The 14,573-nt window shown below is 42.1% G+C and overlaps 1 protein-coding gene across 1 annotated transcript; it reads left to right on the forward strand.

Annotated features, from left to right (window-relative positions):
- Nucleotides 1-9,777: 9,777 nt before the first annotated feature.
- On the forward strand, nucleotides 9,778-12,564 carry LOC147262149 (uncharacterized). Its single transcript, XM_086205096.1, has 4 exons — nucleotides 9,778-9,862; nucleotides 10,113-10,211; nucleotides 11,727-12,038; nucleotides 12,128-12,564. Exons 1-4 carry the CDS (start codon nucleotides 9,778-9,780, stop codon nucleotides 12,562-12,564), a joined length of 933 nt encoding a protein of 310 aa, XP_086061222.1.
- The last annotated feature ends 2,009 nt before the right edge of the window (nucleotides 12,565-14,573 follow it).

Raw genomic sequence — 14,573 nt, forward strand, 5'->3', positions numbered from 1 at the left:
AGACTAGAAGCAGGCCAGAGCCACAGCTGACTGCTCTTTTCCATGCTGTGCTGTGCCGTGCCATCCTTGGCCAAGAGTGACTCAAGTGGCTCAGTGTCCATTTTTACTTTTCGGAGTCTTCGAGTGCCAAAAGACTGTGCAAAAAAATTAACTTAGCAGACAAATAAATGCAGCAGCCATTTGTGTTTATCGTGTGTGTGTGTGTGTGTGTGTGTGTGTGTGTGTGTGTGTGTTCAAGGGTGACGGTGTGCTTTCATCTCCTTACATGCACATGTGCTGTATATGTCCATGTGTATATCTGTGCATGCATGTGTGTTGGCAGCTTGTGACTCCACTGTGTCTTCGTTAACATTGGACATCAGTTGGAAACACTGGACTGTAGAGTCAAAGGCTTAACTGATGTTTTGACCTGAACATCCGCTATCAGCCGGTCAGACTCATCTTCTGTCTTCAAAATCTGCAATGCGATGCAAAAAAATTGGATTCCCATACAACCTGTCTTAAGTCATTGTTTATTCTTGACCTAATTATAATTAAAGTGAAAATACAGGTTATTTAAAGTGTAATGCCGTGTTAAAGTGGCAACCCTTAAGATGTCATGACATCAGCGTGACCTCAGTAACAACTCCTCCCTGGGCAGTTGAGCTGAGCTGCCAAAGGCAACACACAGTCCACTAGCATGTGTTCAGATTGTGAATCCCGCAGTGATGACCTGTCCAGGAGTTCGCCTCAGCTTGGCTTCCCCAAACGCACGCAGGTGGGACTTTGACGTGGGATTTCTCCATCACTGCTGAAAAAAACTGAAGTTTCGCGCTACACGTGATGCTATGATGGAAGTGCAAGGCTAACATTATGCTACAAGAGAAGTATAAAGCTAACATTGAGATGTGAAGGAAGTGTGACGCTAATGTTGTGTTGTGAAGGAAGTTCAAAGCTAACGTTAAGAATGGACGCACGGCTGCAGAGTCACCACCACGAGCTTCACGCTTCTGTTGCCAACGCGGTCCTGTTTGTGGTCTTTGCTAGCAACCACAGCTGTGGGATGCGTAATGGGACGTGTGCGATGTTGAAAACGCCTCCTACAGGGTGTCACGCATGGAAGAGAAACAACCAACCAATATCTCAGTCCAGTGTTCGTCTTATTTCAGGCATTTAACCAAAAGCCCACTGACATGAAGGCACCAGACCGACATCAGGAACTCACGTCTGTGTTTTAATGGTGACAACAGACCAACCATGATTAAATCTTAAGGATTATAACTTTAAACGGCTCTAAAGAGATGCAAAACTTTATAGAATCTCCTTTTATTGCCCCCCCCCCCCCCATGGGAGGCTGTTCCATACTGACAAGAGGATAAGACCTTTTTTTGAATACAGCTTTAACAGCACTGACTGATAAAAACACTATCAGCTTTTGAGGCAACACATCAGTCGAGCCCTGGTAGGACGCAAGACAGCGTAGACGGAGGGGAAGGGGACATCGTCTGCCCGTCCCTCACTCAGCCACAGCTGCCAGAGGTGGCGGCGTCATTAGAGTGACATCGATATGTAAAAATGACAACGGTTCCGTGTTGCACTTGGAAATGTGTGAGAGGAGGAGTGTGCTGATACATCCGTTCTCCATAGTCGAGGACTTGATTTTGTCCCTATAATGTTCATGTGTATTATATTCAGTTCCACCACTTGTTTAGCCCTTATATTAACTGTACAAAACATACAAAATATTATTGAATTTGTCTTTTATTTTTCTGTTTGATTTATTTTTGTCAAATTGTATGTAATTATTTTTCCACACCAGGAAAATAAAACAGAAACAGAAAATAAAAGAAAACACATCTTTCATAAAAAAAAAAATCAGTGCTAAAAGGCTTGTGTTCTTTTTTGTGTTTATTCTTTTTTTTTGCCCAGAGCCTCATCGGAGCTCAGAATGAGCCTTCGCAGTGTTTTCAACAATTGACCAAATTTTGTACATCACATTTTGACAGCAGGGGAGGAGCTGATGATGACAGTTTCTCAGGAGGACTTTCATTGTCTGTACGTCACAAATGAGGCCCATAAGCACTTTTCCAAGATGAACATCTGCACACATTTTGATTTATGATTTTGCCCCTCTTCTGTCCTCGGGCTCAGTCTCTGCCATGTCATGTTTTGTTCTTCTCTCGATCTTTCTTTATTTTTTCCTTCTCTAATTCTCTCAGTCCTTCTTGCACACCTCCCATTTTCAATTTCCCCTTCATCTCTTCCACATCTCTGGCCTTTCTTCCTCTCCCTCAATCATTTAAGTTCTCGCTTCACCCGTCCTGTCATATAATTTCATGGCCCCTTAAATCTTTCTAACCGTCTCCTCCTTTCCTCTTGGCAACAAGTCGTGCAACCCAAACAACCATAAAAGTTGTTCGTTCCATTTCGTTTCGCTGCCACATGCGACGTCACAGCACACCCTGGAAGCTAGTGCCCCTACTGGTGTAAGGAGGTATGACATCAGGGCCTTTCCAAATGATGTGGAATCGTTCTCTATCAGTGGCATTTTTTTCAAAGCTGAAACTTAATGTTGCTTCGCTGCACAAACGGAGGACGGCGTGAAGCCGCTCTGAGCAGACAAACACGACAGCGACGCTTCTGAGAAGCAGCAGGGGGAAGTGAAGCGTTTGGGGTTCAACACTGCGTTTGCCAGCTTTGTCAATAGCAGCGAGTCATAACGTTAACAACCACGAGTTTGCAGGAGGAGGCAGAGGCCCCACAGCCGGGCGGTCCACCGTTGAGTGGTCACCCTGGTTTGCCTGCCTATCAGCGGGTGTGTGTGTGCGTAAAAGCCGGCACGTTCACCGCCCCAGGTGCTCTCCTGAAACAGAGCCTAAAAGACTTTCTTTTGGTGCTTTTTTACGTAAGAACCTACGCTGACGTGCTTCAGGTATTGCGGTCCGTAGCTCAAACTGTGACGTCATGATTGGGTGCAGCAAGCAGCGTTTCAGGAGGGTCAGGATGGGAAAGAGGAAACGTAAAAGTCTCGTGGCTCAGTGGCAGACAGGCCCCAGGGCCAGTGCCTTCCTATGTGGGTCCACACGTCTCCTTCGCTTTCTTTCTCTGTCTCGCTCTCCCTTTTCTATTTCTTCACACCTCTTCCTCTGCCTCTCTAGAGCAGTTCTTTCTCCTGGCCTCGTCTCCCCACCTCCGTCTTTCTGTCACCATTTCTATGCAATCTCTCTTTTCTTCCTTCGTCTTATTTTGAGTTTGTTCTTTGTACTTTATATCTTCTCCTCTCGGAGCTCTTTTCTTCCTTGTTCATGTTCAGATCTCCTCACATCCTTTGTCCTCTCCATCTTTTCTCAACACCTCTTTTCTTCCCCCATACCTCCTTCTCTCTTCTCCTCTTTTTTTCCCTCTCTTACTCATCCTCACCTGGTCCTGACGGTCCTGTGGCAGCGCTGCGACTTCCGTCCGTCACCCTCTTTACTCCTGATGATTATTTGGCCTCTGCTTGTCTCATACTTCCCGAATCCTCCTCTTCTCATCTTTTCTGTCTCATTCTGATCTCTCTTTCCTCTCCTGTCTCATTGTTTCACCTCTGCTGTGTGTTAAACTGTCCCTTTAACTCCAGTACTTCTCACTTCTTCTCTCTCTTCTGCAACCCTCTTTTCCCCCACCTCATTTTATTCATTTTTTCCTCTTCTTCCCTCTCCTCTGCGTGACCGAGAATCTGAAGGGACAGAAAATGAGAAAGAAATATTTTGGATCCTGGTAAAAAATGCAAAGGAGGGAGAGAAGACAAGGGGCATTAGAGCCCCCCGCATCATCTTTACTTAGTGTGACGGTAATTATTGTCTCCTCTCTCCTCCTACTCTCATTGAGGAGTAATGTCTGGAATAACCTTCAGGGCTTCACTCCCGACTCCTCTGTCCCGTCCCCCCCCCCCCCCCCCCCCCACACTTCCATTTTATCCCCTCATTCACATTTGAAGCGGTCGTTGTATGGATTATGGCCCCTCTCATGCTTGGCACCGCACTCGGTGTCTGAGATATATTATCATATTAGTGGAGAATGATGTAATGCATTTCAAGACATTTGTCCTTCGCACACCCTCTGTCCCTCCGCAGATGATGTCACTGGCTTTGTGTCTTGGAGGCAGAGAAGTTGTCAAGTGGCTTGGTTTTCTTTTTTATCACGTCGCCATCTTGTGGTAGAAGAGTGGTACTGAAGGCCGAGTGGGGAGGAGGACATGGGGGATGAACCTGGACATTGGAGCAGATATTATTATTGACCTGGAGCACAATGACTAGAGATAGATGTACAAGTGATAGATGTACTAGTGATTGATGTACTAGTGATAGATGTACTCATTATAGATGTACTAGTGAAAGATGTACTAGTGATAGATTTACAAATGATAGATGTACTAGTGATAGATGTACTAATGATAGATGTACTAGTGATAGATGTACTAGTGATAGATGTACTAGTAATAGATGTACTAGTGATAGATGTACTAGGGAAAAATGTACGTGTGATAGATGTACTAATGATAGATGAAATAGTGATAGATGTACTAATGATAGATGAACTAGTGATAGATGTACTAGTGAAAGATGTACTAGTGATAGATGAACTAGTGATAGATGTACAAGTGATAGATGTACAAGTGATAGATGTACTAGTGAAAGATGTACCAGTGATAGATGTACTAATGATAGATGTACTAGTAATAGATGTACTAGTGATAGATGTATTAGTGAAAGATGTACCAGTGATAGATGTACTAATGATAGATGAACTGGTGATAGATGAACTAATGATAGATGTACTAGTGATAGATGTACTAGTGATAGATGTACTCGTGATAGATGAACTAGTGATAGATGTACTCATGATAGATGTACTAGTGATAGATGTACTCGTGATAGATGAACTAGTGATAGATGTACTCATGATAGATGAACTAGTGATAGATGTACTAATGATAGATGTACTTGTGATAGATGAACTAATGATAGATGTACTACTGATAGATGAATTAATGATAGATGTACTAGTGATAGATGAACTAGTGATAGATGTACTACTGATAGATGAACGAATGATAGATGAACTAGTGATAGATGTACAAGTGATGCATGAACTAATGATAGATGTACTAGTGATAGATGAACTAATGATAGATGTACTAGTGATAGATGAACTAGTGATAGATGTACTACTGATAGATGAAGGAATGATAGATGAACTAGTGATAGATGTACAAGTGATAGATGAACTAGTGATAGATGTACTAGTGATAGATGAACTAGTGATAGATGTACTAATGATAGATGTACTAGTGATAGATGAACTAATGATAGATGTACTAGTGATAGATGAACTAGTGATAGATGAACTAATGATAGATGTACTAGTGATAGATGAACTAGTGATAGATGTACTACTGATAGATGAAGGAATGATAGATGAACTAGTGATAGATGTACTAGTGATAGATGAACTAGTGATAGATGTACTAGTGATAGATGAACTAGTGATAGATGTACTAATGATAGATGTACTAGTGATAGATGAACTAGTGATAGATGTACTAGTGATAGATGAACTAATGATAGATGAACTAATGATAGATGTACTAGTGATAGATGAACTAGTGATAGATGTACTAGTGATAGATGAAGGAATGATAGATGAACTAGTGATAGATGTACAAGTGATACATGAACTAATAATAGATGTACTAGTGATAGATGAACTAGTGATAGATGTACTAGTGATAGATGTACTAGTGATAGATGTACTCGTGATAGATGTACTCGTGATAGATGAACTAGTGATAGATGTACTCATGATAGATGTACTAGTGATAGATGTACTCGTGATAGATGTACTCATGATAGATGAACTAGTGATAGATGTACTAATGATAGATGTACTAGTGATAGATGAACTAGTGATAGATGAACTAATGATAGATGTACTAGTGATAGATGAACTAGTGATAGATGAACTAATGATAGATGTACTACTGATAGATGAAGGAATGATAGATGAACTAGTGATAGATGTACAAGTGATACATGAACTAATAATAGATGTACTAGTGATAGATGAACTAGTGATAGATGTACTAGTGATAGATGTACTAGTGATAGATGTACTCGTGATAGATGTACTCGTGATAGATGAACTAGTGATAGATGTACTCATGATAGATGTACTAGTGATAGATGAACTAGTGATAGATGTACTAGTGATAGATGTACTCATGATAGATGAACTAGTGATAGATGTACTAATGATAGATGTACTAGTGATAGATGAACTAGTGATAGATGAACTAATGATAGATGTACTACTGATAGATGAAGGAATGATAGATGAACTAGTGATAGATGTACAAGTGATACATGAACTAATAATAGATGTACTAGTGATAGATGAACTAGTGATAGATGTACTCGTGATAGATGAACTAGTGATAGATGTACTAGTGATAGATGTACTCATGATAGATGAACTAGTGATAGATGTACTAATGATAGATGTACTAGTGATAGATGAACTAGTGATAGATGAACTAATGATAGATGTACTACTGATAGATGAAGGAATGATAGATGAACTAGTGATAGATGTACAAGTGATACATGAACTAATAATAGATGTACTAGTGATAGATGAACTAATGATAGATGTACTAGTGATAGATGAACTAGTGATAGATGTACTACTGATAGATGAAGGAATGATAGATGAACTAGTGATAGATGTACAAGTGATACATGAACTAATAATAGATGTACTAGTGATAGATGAACTAGTGATAGATGTACTAGTGATAGATGTACTAGTGATAGATGTACTCGTGATAGATGTACTCGTGATAGATGAACTAGTGATAGATGTACTCATGATAGATGTACTAGTGATAGATGTACTCGTGATAGATGAACTAGTGATAGATGTACTCATGATAGATGAACTAGTGATAGATGTACTAATGATAGATGTACTTGTGATAGATGAACTAATGATAGATGTACTAGTAATAGATGCACAAGAGATCACTGTGCTGGTGTGGTTTTTCAGGTCAGGAAACAAAGTTTTTACTACAAACGAAGAATATTTACTAAAGTCACTATCAACTACATATAAACAAGTTTATTACTTATTTTGTCTTCACTGGAAAACCTTTAAACATTGTGACTTTGACGATTTCATTTTTCTTTATTTCCAAATCACCTGGAAAAGGTCATTACTGGTATATTTACTGCATGTATTTACTGCATTGTGTACGTTTATTTTTTTTAAATAACGAATATCTTCTAACTAATCAAATAAATGGCATCCGATAGCAGAAGTGTTCAACATATGGAAGGACCCTGATATCAAGTGTCTGAGCGGGTTTACGCTTCATGAACAAAGCATGCAGATGGCAGTCACACAGTTTCATCTGAACCTTTGTCACCACTGCCCGTCGCTGCGATCACCTAGGAAACGCCGTGGTCCAGCCCGCTCCACTCCGCGTTGGACCCCAGATGAAGCTGCTGTTGAAGCTCCAGCAATTTTTGCTCTAAAGATGGATTCTTCGAGGCACCGCAGTTAAAGGTCAAACTCAAACTTTAATATGCCTCCAGTCTAATTAACACTGCCCTTTCTTCTTCTGTCCTGGAAGCTTCATAAATCACTGACCAACCCGTGATTGATGGTCCACATATGAGGAGTTTGGACTCCACACATCTCATTTTAAGGTATGAGGATTACCTTTATTTTTTACCACTAAACACCATATTCAAGTGACTGAGTCTCCAACACGGTTCAAATCTGTATCAGTTATCGCAGAAGTTGAATTACGACGTTAGCAGGACTCAACTCGGCTTGTTTCCTCATGATAGCAGGCTCACGTAGCTTATCTTTTGCTTACTACAATGTAAACTTATTTTTAATTGAATGCCTTTTATTGTCATTATACAAGTATAATGAGATTAGAGAGTTATAATGAGATTCGAGATGTGAGATAATGAACTCGTTATCTCAAGATAAGGGCAGCAGGTCTGAAATAAATGAACTTGTTCTCATGAGAACACAAGCTTTTTTATCTGGAGAGAACGCAGGAGCTGACAGTGACCTCCACACACCTGCATCCAAAACCACTGGAGCTCCCCTCTGAAGTGAATCCATCTCTTCCATGTGAAAACTGACTTCTTATGCAAATGTGTTCAGAACATAATCCAAGATGCATCTCTCCTCTCGTTGAAGATCTGGATCACACTCTAAAATTCCTTGGCTGATCTGTGAAAAATGGAGGCAGATTATTCTTCCTCCGCGTGAATGCTGCTAAAGCCTCTTATTTCATCAAGAGTTTCAAATGCAGCGATGCGTCCGAGGCTGCAGATTGACCAGCATGTCAGAGTCGCAACTGCTCCGGTGTAAATTCAGGCCTTGGCAGGAAATGAGTTTGACATCGAATCCTTGAAAGCTCGTCTTGAAACTGCAGATAGACGAACGTGAGAGGAAAACGTCACAACAACGGCTATTCTGTTGGCGGCCATCGCGCTGGAGCTCATACATGAAATTAAGCGAAGATTTATTTTTCTCAGCTCGGTGGGATTGAGGTGTGTGGATCGGGAAAGATTACGACTGATTTTTCTGTCGTGAAAATGCAAGCGACGCGTCATTGCAGAGTCAAACATTGTTCCGGGCGCAGATTTGGCCTCTTCTTCACACCGCATTGTAAACTTGGATAAAATCACAGGAGGAGTCGTTAACTCCGTCAGCTCTGCCAGATGAACGATGTCAACACTTTTATAACTGCCTGATCTCAAAAATACTTCATTCCCCCAACGCTGAAGTGGCTAAAAACATCACGCTGGTATTGGCTCAGAGAACGACAGAGGGGAGCGAGTGAGTTCAGGCGCCGTAAACGGCACGTATGAGTGTTTTAAACGCCACACGTGAATGCTGAGGAACTTCCTCTAATCTTAAAAAAGATGATGGAAAAACAAGGAAGGACCTTTGTAATGTATTTGTTGTACTGATTCCATCCATCCATCGTCCGTTTATTCCTACATTAATGGTCGCGGGGGCTGGAGCCTATCCCAGCGTCAACGGGCGAGAGGCGGGGTTCACCCTGGACAGGTCGCCAGGCCATCGCAGGGCCAACATAGAGAGACGAACAACCATTCACACTCACATTCACACCTACGGACAATTTAGAGAATCAATCAGCCTCGTCCCCAAATTGATGTCTTTGGACGGTGGGAGGAAGCTGGAGTACCAGAGAGAACCCAGCAGGAACAGGGAGAACATGGAGACTCACACAGAAAGATCCCGCGCTGCAGCCAGGACTCGAACCCAGAACCTTCTTACTGTGAGGCGACGGTGCTGACCACTGCACCACCGTGCAGCCTTGTACTGACTCACTATGTCTCTAATATGCTGCAGTAGTGTGAACTGTGAGCCACAAACAATACTAATACTTATTGGTACTTCTTTCGTATCTTTGAACGGATGAGATGACTTTTTTAGTTTTCTTTGTCACAACTTCCAGGCTGTCCCGTTCAGCCGCTCATGTGTGTGTGTCATGCTGCCGTTCTCTTGGTTTCCTTTTTTTCTGGCACTGGTTGGGGCGCTGCCTGAGGGTTGTTCTAATAAATGTTTTAAATTTCTGTAACTCGTAGCAGCTTCAGGCCAAATGTAGCCAGGGCTTAAACTGAACTGTGAAAGGGTTCTAACCTCCCTTTCTGAGCCTCGAATCTGCAGTGCTGAGTTCTTGTTTGTCCGTGAGCGGGTTCTGCTTGCATGGTCCAGATGCCCTCCCTCACTGATGCACAGCTGAAGATCAGAAGAAAGATACCCCCTGCTGACAAGGTGCATCTCCTGGTCAGTAAATACATGGTATTATCAATAGTTACAGTCTTACTGATGATTCAAACATCGCAAAAATGCTTTCAGGGTTTGTTGGGCCGTGTATTTACAGTCCTAGCGTCCTCCAGACCTCCGCTGCCACAGAGCTGCGCTACATTGTTTCCTTCCTGGACAGCAGATCTTAAATGTTGGTTAACAAGTAGAACTGAAACACGGTTGAGCTGAGAGTGTCTGTTTTTTTTAATTCTTCTTCTTCTCATTGGTTACAGCAGTGAAGAGTCTCTGCTGTCCTCAGTACCCTGAAGCCTCAGCAGCCATGATGCTCGTCTTCGTGGTCCTGGGGTTTCTGCTCGGCTCTCAATCAGCAGGTCAGACTTTAATATATATTTATATATGTATTACAATATATAGTATATGATTATTATTATAATAGTGGGCCAGACGGGGCAGTGGCAGAAGTTATACATTCTGTAACATTTCTGTTGCTGACCAGCTGAATTCACTTGTCTTTCTTTGTACAAAATACAACAAATAGTAACAAATATTTTGTTTGACTTCAAGAGGGAAACTTTTTCTAAAGTTGGTGTGAAAAGAACAGAAACAAAGAAGCACTTTTTAAAAAATCAAGGATGAATCAATTCATTCAAAATTCGGTTTTGTAACCCAGCAGTGCTGTCATGCTGAACAAGTTGAGTCCGTCAGTCAGGGTCCGGTGATTTACTCACATTTGTTAAAATGAGAGAACACAAAGGTTTCTCATTGAGACCGACATCAAGTACTACGACCATACTTGGTGTCCATCACTGAAAATAATACTGAATACGTTAAAGTCAGAGTTTCAGAGTATTTTCAGAGCACTTCGACAAAGAGAATCAGAATGTGTTCTTCCTGTAGCGCCCAACAGTGTGAGAACCTTCTGAGCGCCAGAAGCACGTTTGATATTTAAAAATGACCGGTGTTGTACCACAAAAGAATGTCTTTCATGGTCAGAAACCACGAGTTCACTTCCTCTTCCTGTTCAAAGCCTTTCTGGTAACTGCAGTCAGGCCCAGGAACACATGATGGCGCCGTGATGCAGACGTGTTGACAACATGTGAAGGGCGTTTCCCTCACAAACACATCCACAGGAGCATCTCAGGTCCACCCAGAGGGAATCGCCCTGCTTTTCTGAGTTCATGAGATCCACTCGCCCTGTTATTCAGATTTATGGAGATACATTTTCCAATGCCATTCGCTTCTTCACGTACCTGCAGACTTCCTTACATCTGCAAAGAAACCATGTCAACAAACCTGTAACCTGGAAATGCCATGGTTCAGTTTAAAAAAGAACTTCAACAAAAAGAATACATCTATATTTATATAAACACAAACTATATAACATATATGTTATAAAGTTTGTGCGTGTGTGTGCGTGTACATTTTCTATTCATTCATTCTTTCTATCCGTTCTTTTAGCTTCTGGACCTGCGACGGTGCTCAGCAGTACATGACATCATCTCTGTTCCTCATTGAACCTCTGGAGTCATTTGATACGTCTGTGTTCATAAACCTTTGCTCAGTGTGTACAATAGTTGTTTTAGAATCAACAGCAAGATAAAGATATGCTACAAATACCCCAGAGAAATTCCCTCCCCAAAGAGACAGTAACTCAGAGCAAAACTAAACCGCTGATCAGATGCAAAGAAGTTGAGAAAAACCTCCTGCGACATTCTAGGATTTAAACTGACAGTTCTATGAGTCCAACAGCTAACAGCTTCACACCGATGAATGGAAAATGAATAATGAGGAATACCAAATGCAACTTCTGAAATCATTGTAAATGAACTTATTTCACAGTTGGAAAAAAAATCAACTTCTTGACATCTCTTCATTCTTTCTCTCAGTTCTTTTAGCTTCTGGAGCTGTGACGGTGCTCAGGCAGCAGGAAGAGGATTTAATTCTGCACCTCAATAAATCTGCTCAGTTCCCAAAGTCTAGTACTTTCTTTTGGAAATTTAATGGCAATTCAAATATTGGAAGAATTATTCTTGGAACAGAACCATACATCTTTCCTCCCTATGAAGGCAGAGTGGAGATCAAACCAAACTACACTTTAATATTGAAGAACCTGCGTCATAATGACAGTGGCCGTTACACTGCTGAAGTGTTGGACAGGACAGATAGAACAGAAGCAGAGTACGAGGTCGTGGTCGCAGGTGGGTTCCCTCACAGTTTGGCTTTGCCTGCTTCAAATGAAACTGAGCAGAATCTCATTTCTAAATCTTCAACATCATCCCACATCCAGTGCCTCCGGTCCAGCTGAAGGTGGTGTGGGCCTCCGCCAGCTCAGGCGCCTGTAACCTCACTGTGACCTGCAGAACTGGACCCTCCAACATCAGCAGCACGTTTAGATCCACCAACCAGACCATGGAGCAGAAGGGAGGAGAGCAGCCGGAGGTCACCCGCTCCGGTTCTTCTCTCCACGTCTTCCTGTTGAACGGCTCCATCGTCTGTAACCATAGCAACCAGGTCAGCTGGACCAAAGACGCGACGGAGGTTCAGGCTCACTGCCTTGGAAATGCGGTTGAAATGGAACAAAAAGGTGAAAAATTTAACTCCTTAGCAAACTTTGTCATTGGGCCTCATGGGGGCAGTGGTGGCCTGCAGATGAGGGAGGAGAGCTTGGCAGGATCAGGGGGAGGGATGAGGGAGCACTGGCCCCTCCCTCAGTGCCACCTCTGAGGTGCCCATCCATTTTGCTGTTGTTACTTGAAAGATTTCCACCAGGATTTGCCATTGTAATCATTTTAAAAGTAGAAAACCAAGTGGAAAAGCAAAGTCGAAAATATATCAGGGCAGGTCATCATTAAACATTAACGACTGCGCAGAAATATAAATATATATATATATATATATATATATATATACATACATATATATACATATATATACATATATATATACATATATATACATATATATACATGTATATATGTATATATATACACACACACACAAATATACATTAAACACATATATACATTAAACACATATATACCGTACATTAAACACATATATACATATATACACATATATTCATCATACACATATATATGATACACATATATACATATATACACATATATACATCATACACATATATATGATACACATATATACATATACACATATATACACATATATACATCATACACATATATACACACACACATATATATATATTTGTGTGTGTGTTTGTGTGTGTGTGTGTCACTGCTGTGTGGCTCTTGTAATCAGTGCTGTGTTGCAGGCTCCTTCTCCTGGTGCCTGGTGAGGACCATTGTCATCTCTGGCTCTCTGATTGTCTCCATGTGCCTGGTCATCGGCGCCAGCCTCACTGGCAGGCTCAAGAAGAAGCCCACCCTGATCGCTCACGTGCGTCCGACTGGCGGATGATTCTGAACAAGCATACATTGATTGTCCCCAGGCTCCAACGGCACAGGCTTGCGTTGTCCTTTGAATTAACGATGAGGTATGTGGCCTCCTGTGTAATCTACAGATGTCTTTTTGTGACTTGCTCGTACTTCAGCTGTTTTTATTTCTTACTCCAATCAGGGCCTCTTTGTGATGAGTCGTCATCAAGCCACAAGAGCAGAAACCGAAAAGATTTCATGGCTCTGAAAACATATTGGTCACGTCTAAGGCCAGAGAGGGATTGTTACCTGTTCATCCACAGTTGCAGTTACAATGACATCTAATCGTGATGATTGATTGAAATGAAAACAGATGTTCATGTCATCAGGAGTCAAACTGTAGAATTTTCTGTTCAAGTGTGATTCAGCTCAAAAGAAGAAAGAAAAAGTAGAAATGATGGGACACTGAAGAATTGAGTCACGTTTATTGTGACATAGCAGTAATTGTTTGGGTGTGCAACCCCGTCTTTGTTGGAAAGATCTCCTCCCTCTCCCTCTACCTGTGCTGCGGTAAGCGTGTGACCTCACTTCCTGTGCTTTGCTTGCTGTGCTAGCTAAAGTGTGATCATCCCCGCTAATTCCTTATTCGTTGACTAATTACCTTCCTAAACTACGTATCTATTTGTTTTATTTAGCCTAAGTTTAAAGACCGTCTGTCCTGTAGCGACATCCTTTCTTTCTGTAAACTCTCCACTCTAAGCTAGCAATGGCTTCCCCCTCTCGGTCTCCTCTCTCCTGCTCAGTGGGCCACTGTTCAGTTCCTCCTCAGCCTCCTGTAGTGGCACTGATAAGAGCGTTAAATGTAGTTTGTTTGTAGCGTTGGAGGCGAGGCTTAGGGGGGTTGAATTGCACCTGCGGCGGCTCCGCACCGATGGATCCAATCCATTAGCCGCTAGAGCTAGCCAGTCCCGTTAGCTGGTGCGGACCGTCTTAGCTTCGCCCCAACTAGCGTTCCCCCGGCAGCTCCCGAGCAGCCGGGACACCAGGGCGGCTGGGTGACTGTCCGAAGGAAGCATAGTCCGAAGCAGAAGCCTGCTGTCAGCGACAAACCACCGCTTCACGTCTCTAACAGGTTCTCCCCACTCGGCGACACACCCGCCAAGAAATCTACTCTGGTAATTGGAAGTTCCATTCTGAGAAACGTGAAATTAGCGACACCGGCAACCATAGTGAAGTGCATTCCAGGGGCCAGAGGGGGCGCCGTCGAGTCAAATTTAAAACTGCTGGCTAAAAGTGAACGTAAATACGATAACATCATTATCCACGTCGGCGGTAATG

Source organism: Aulostomus chinensis, chromosome 5 (genome assembly GCF_037954235.1).
Source record: "Aulostomus chinensis isolate RoL2024-O1b breed Wild chromosome 5, RoL_Achi_v1.0, whole genome shotgun sequence".
NCBI classification, from domain to species: domain Eukaryota; kingdom Metazoa; phylum Chordata; class Actinopteri; order Syngnathiformes; family Aulostomidae; genus Aulostomus; species Aulostomus chinensis.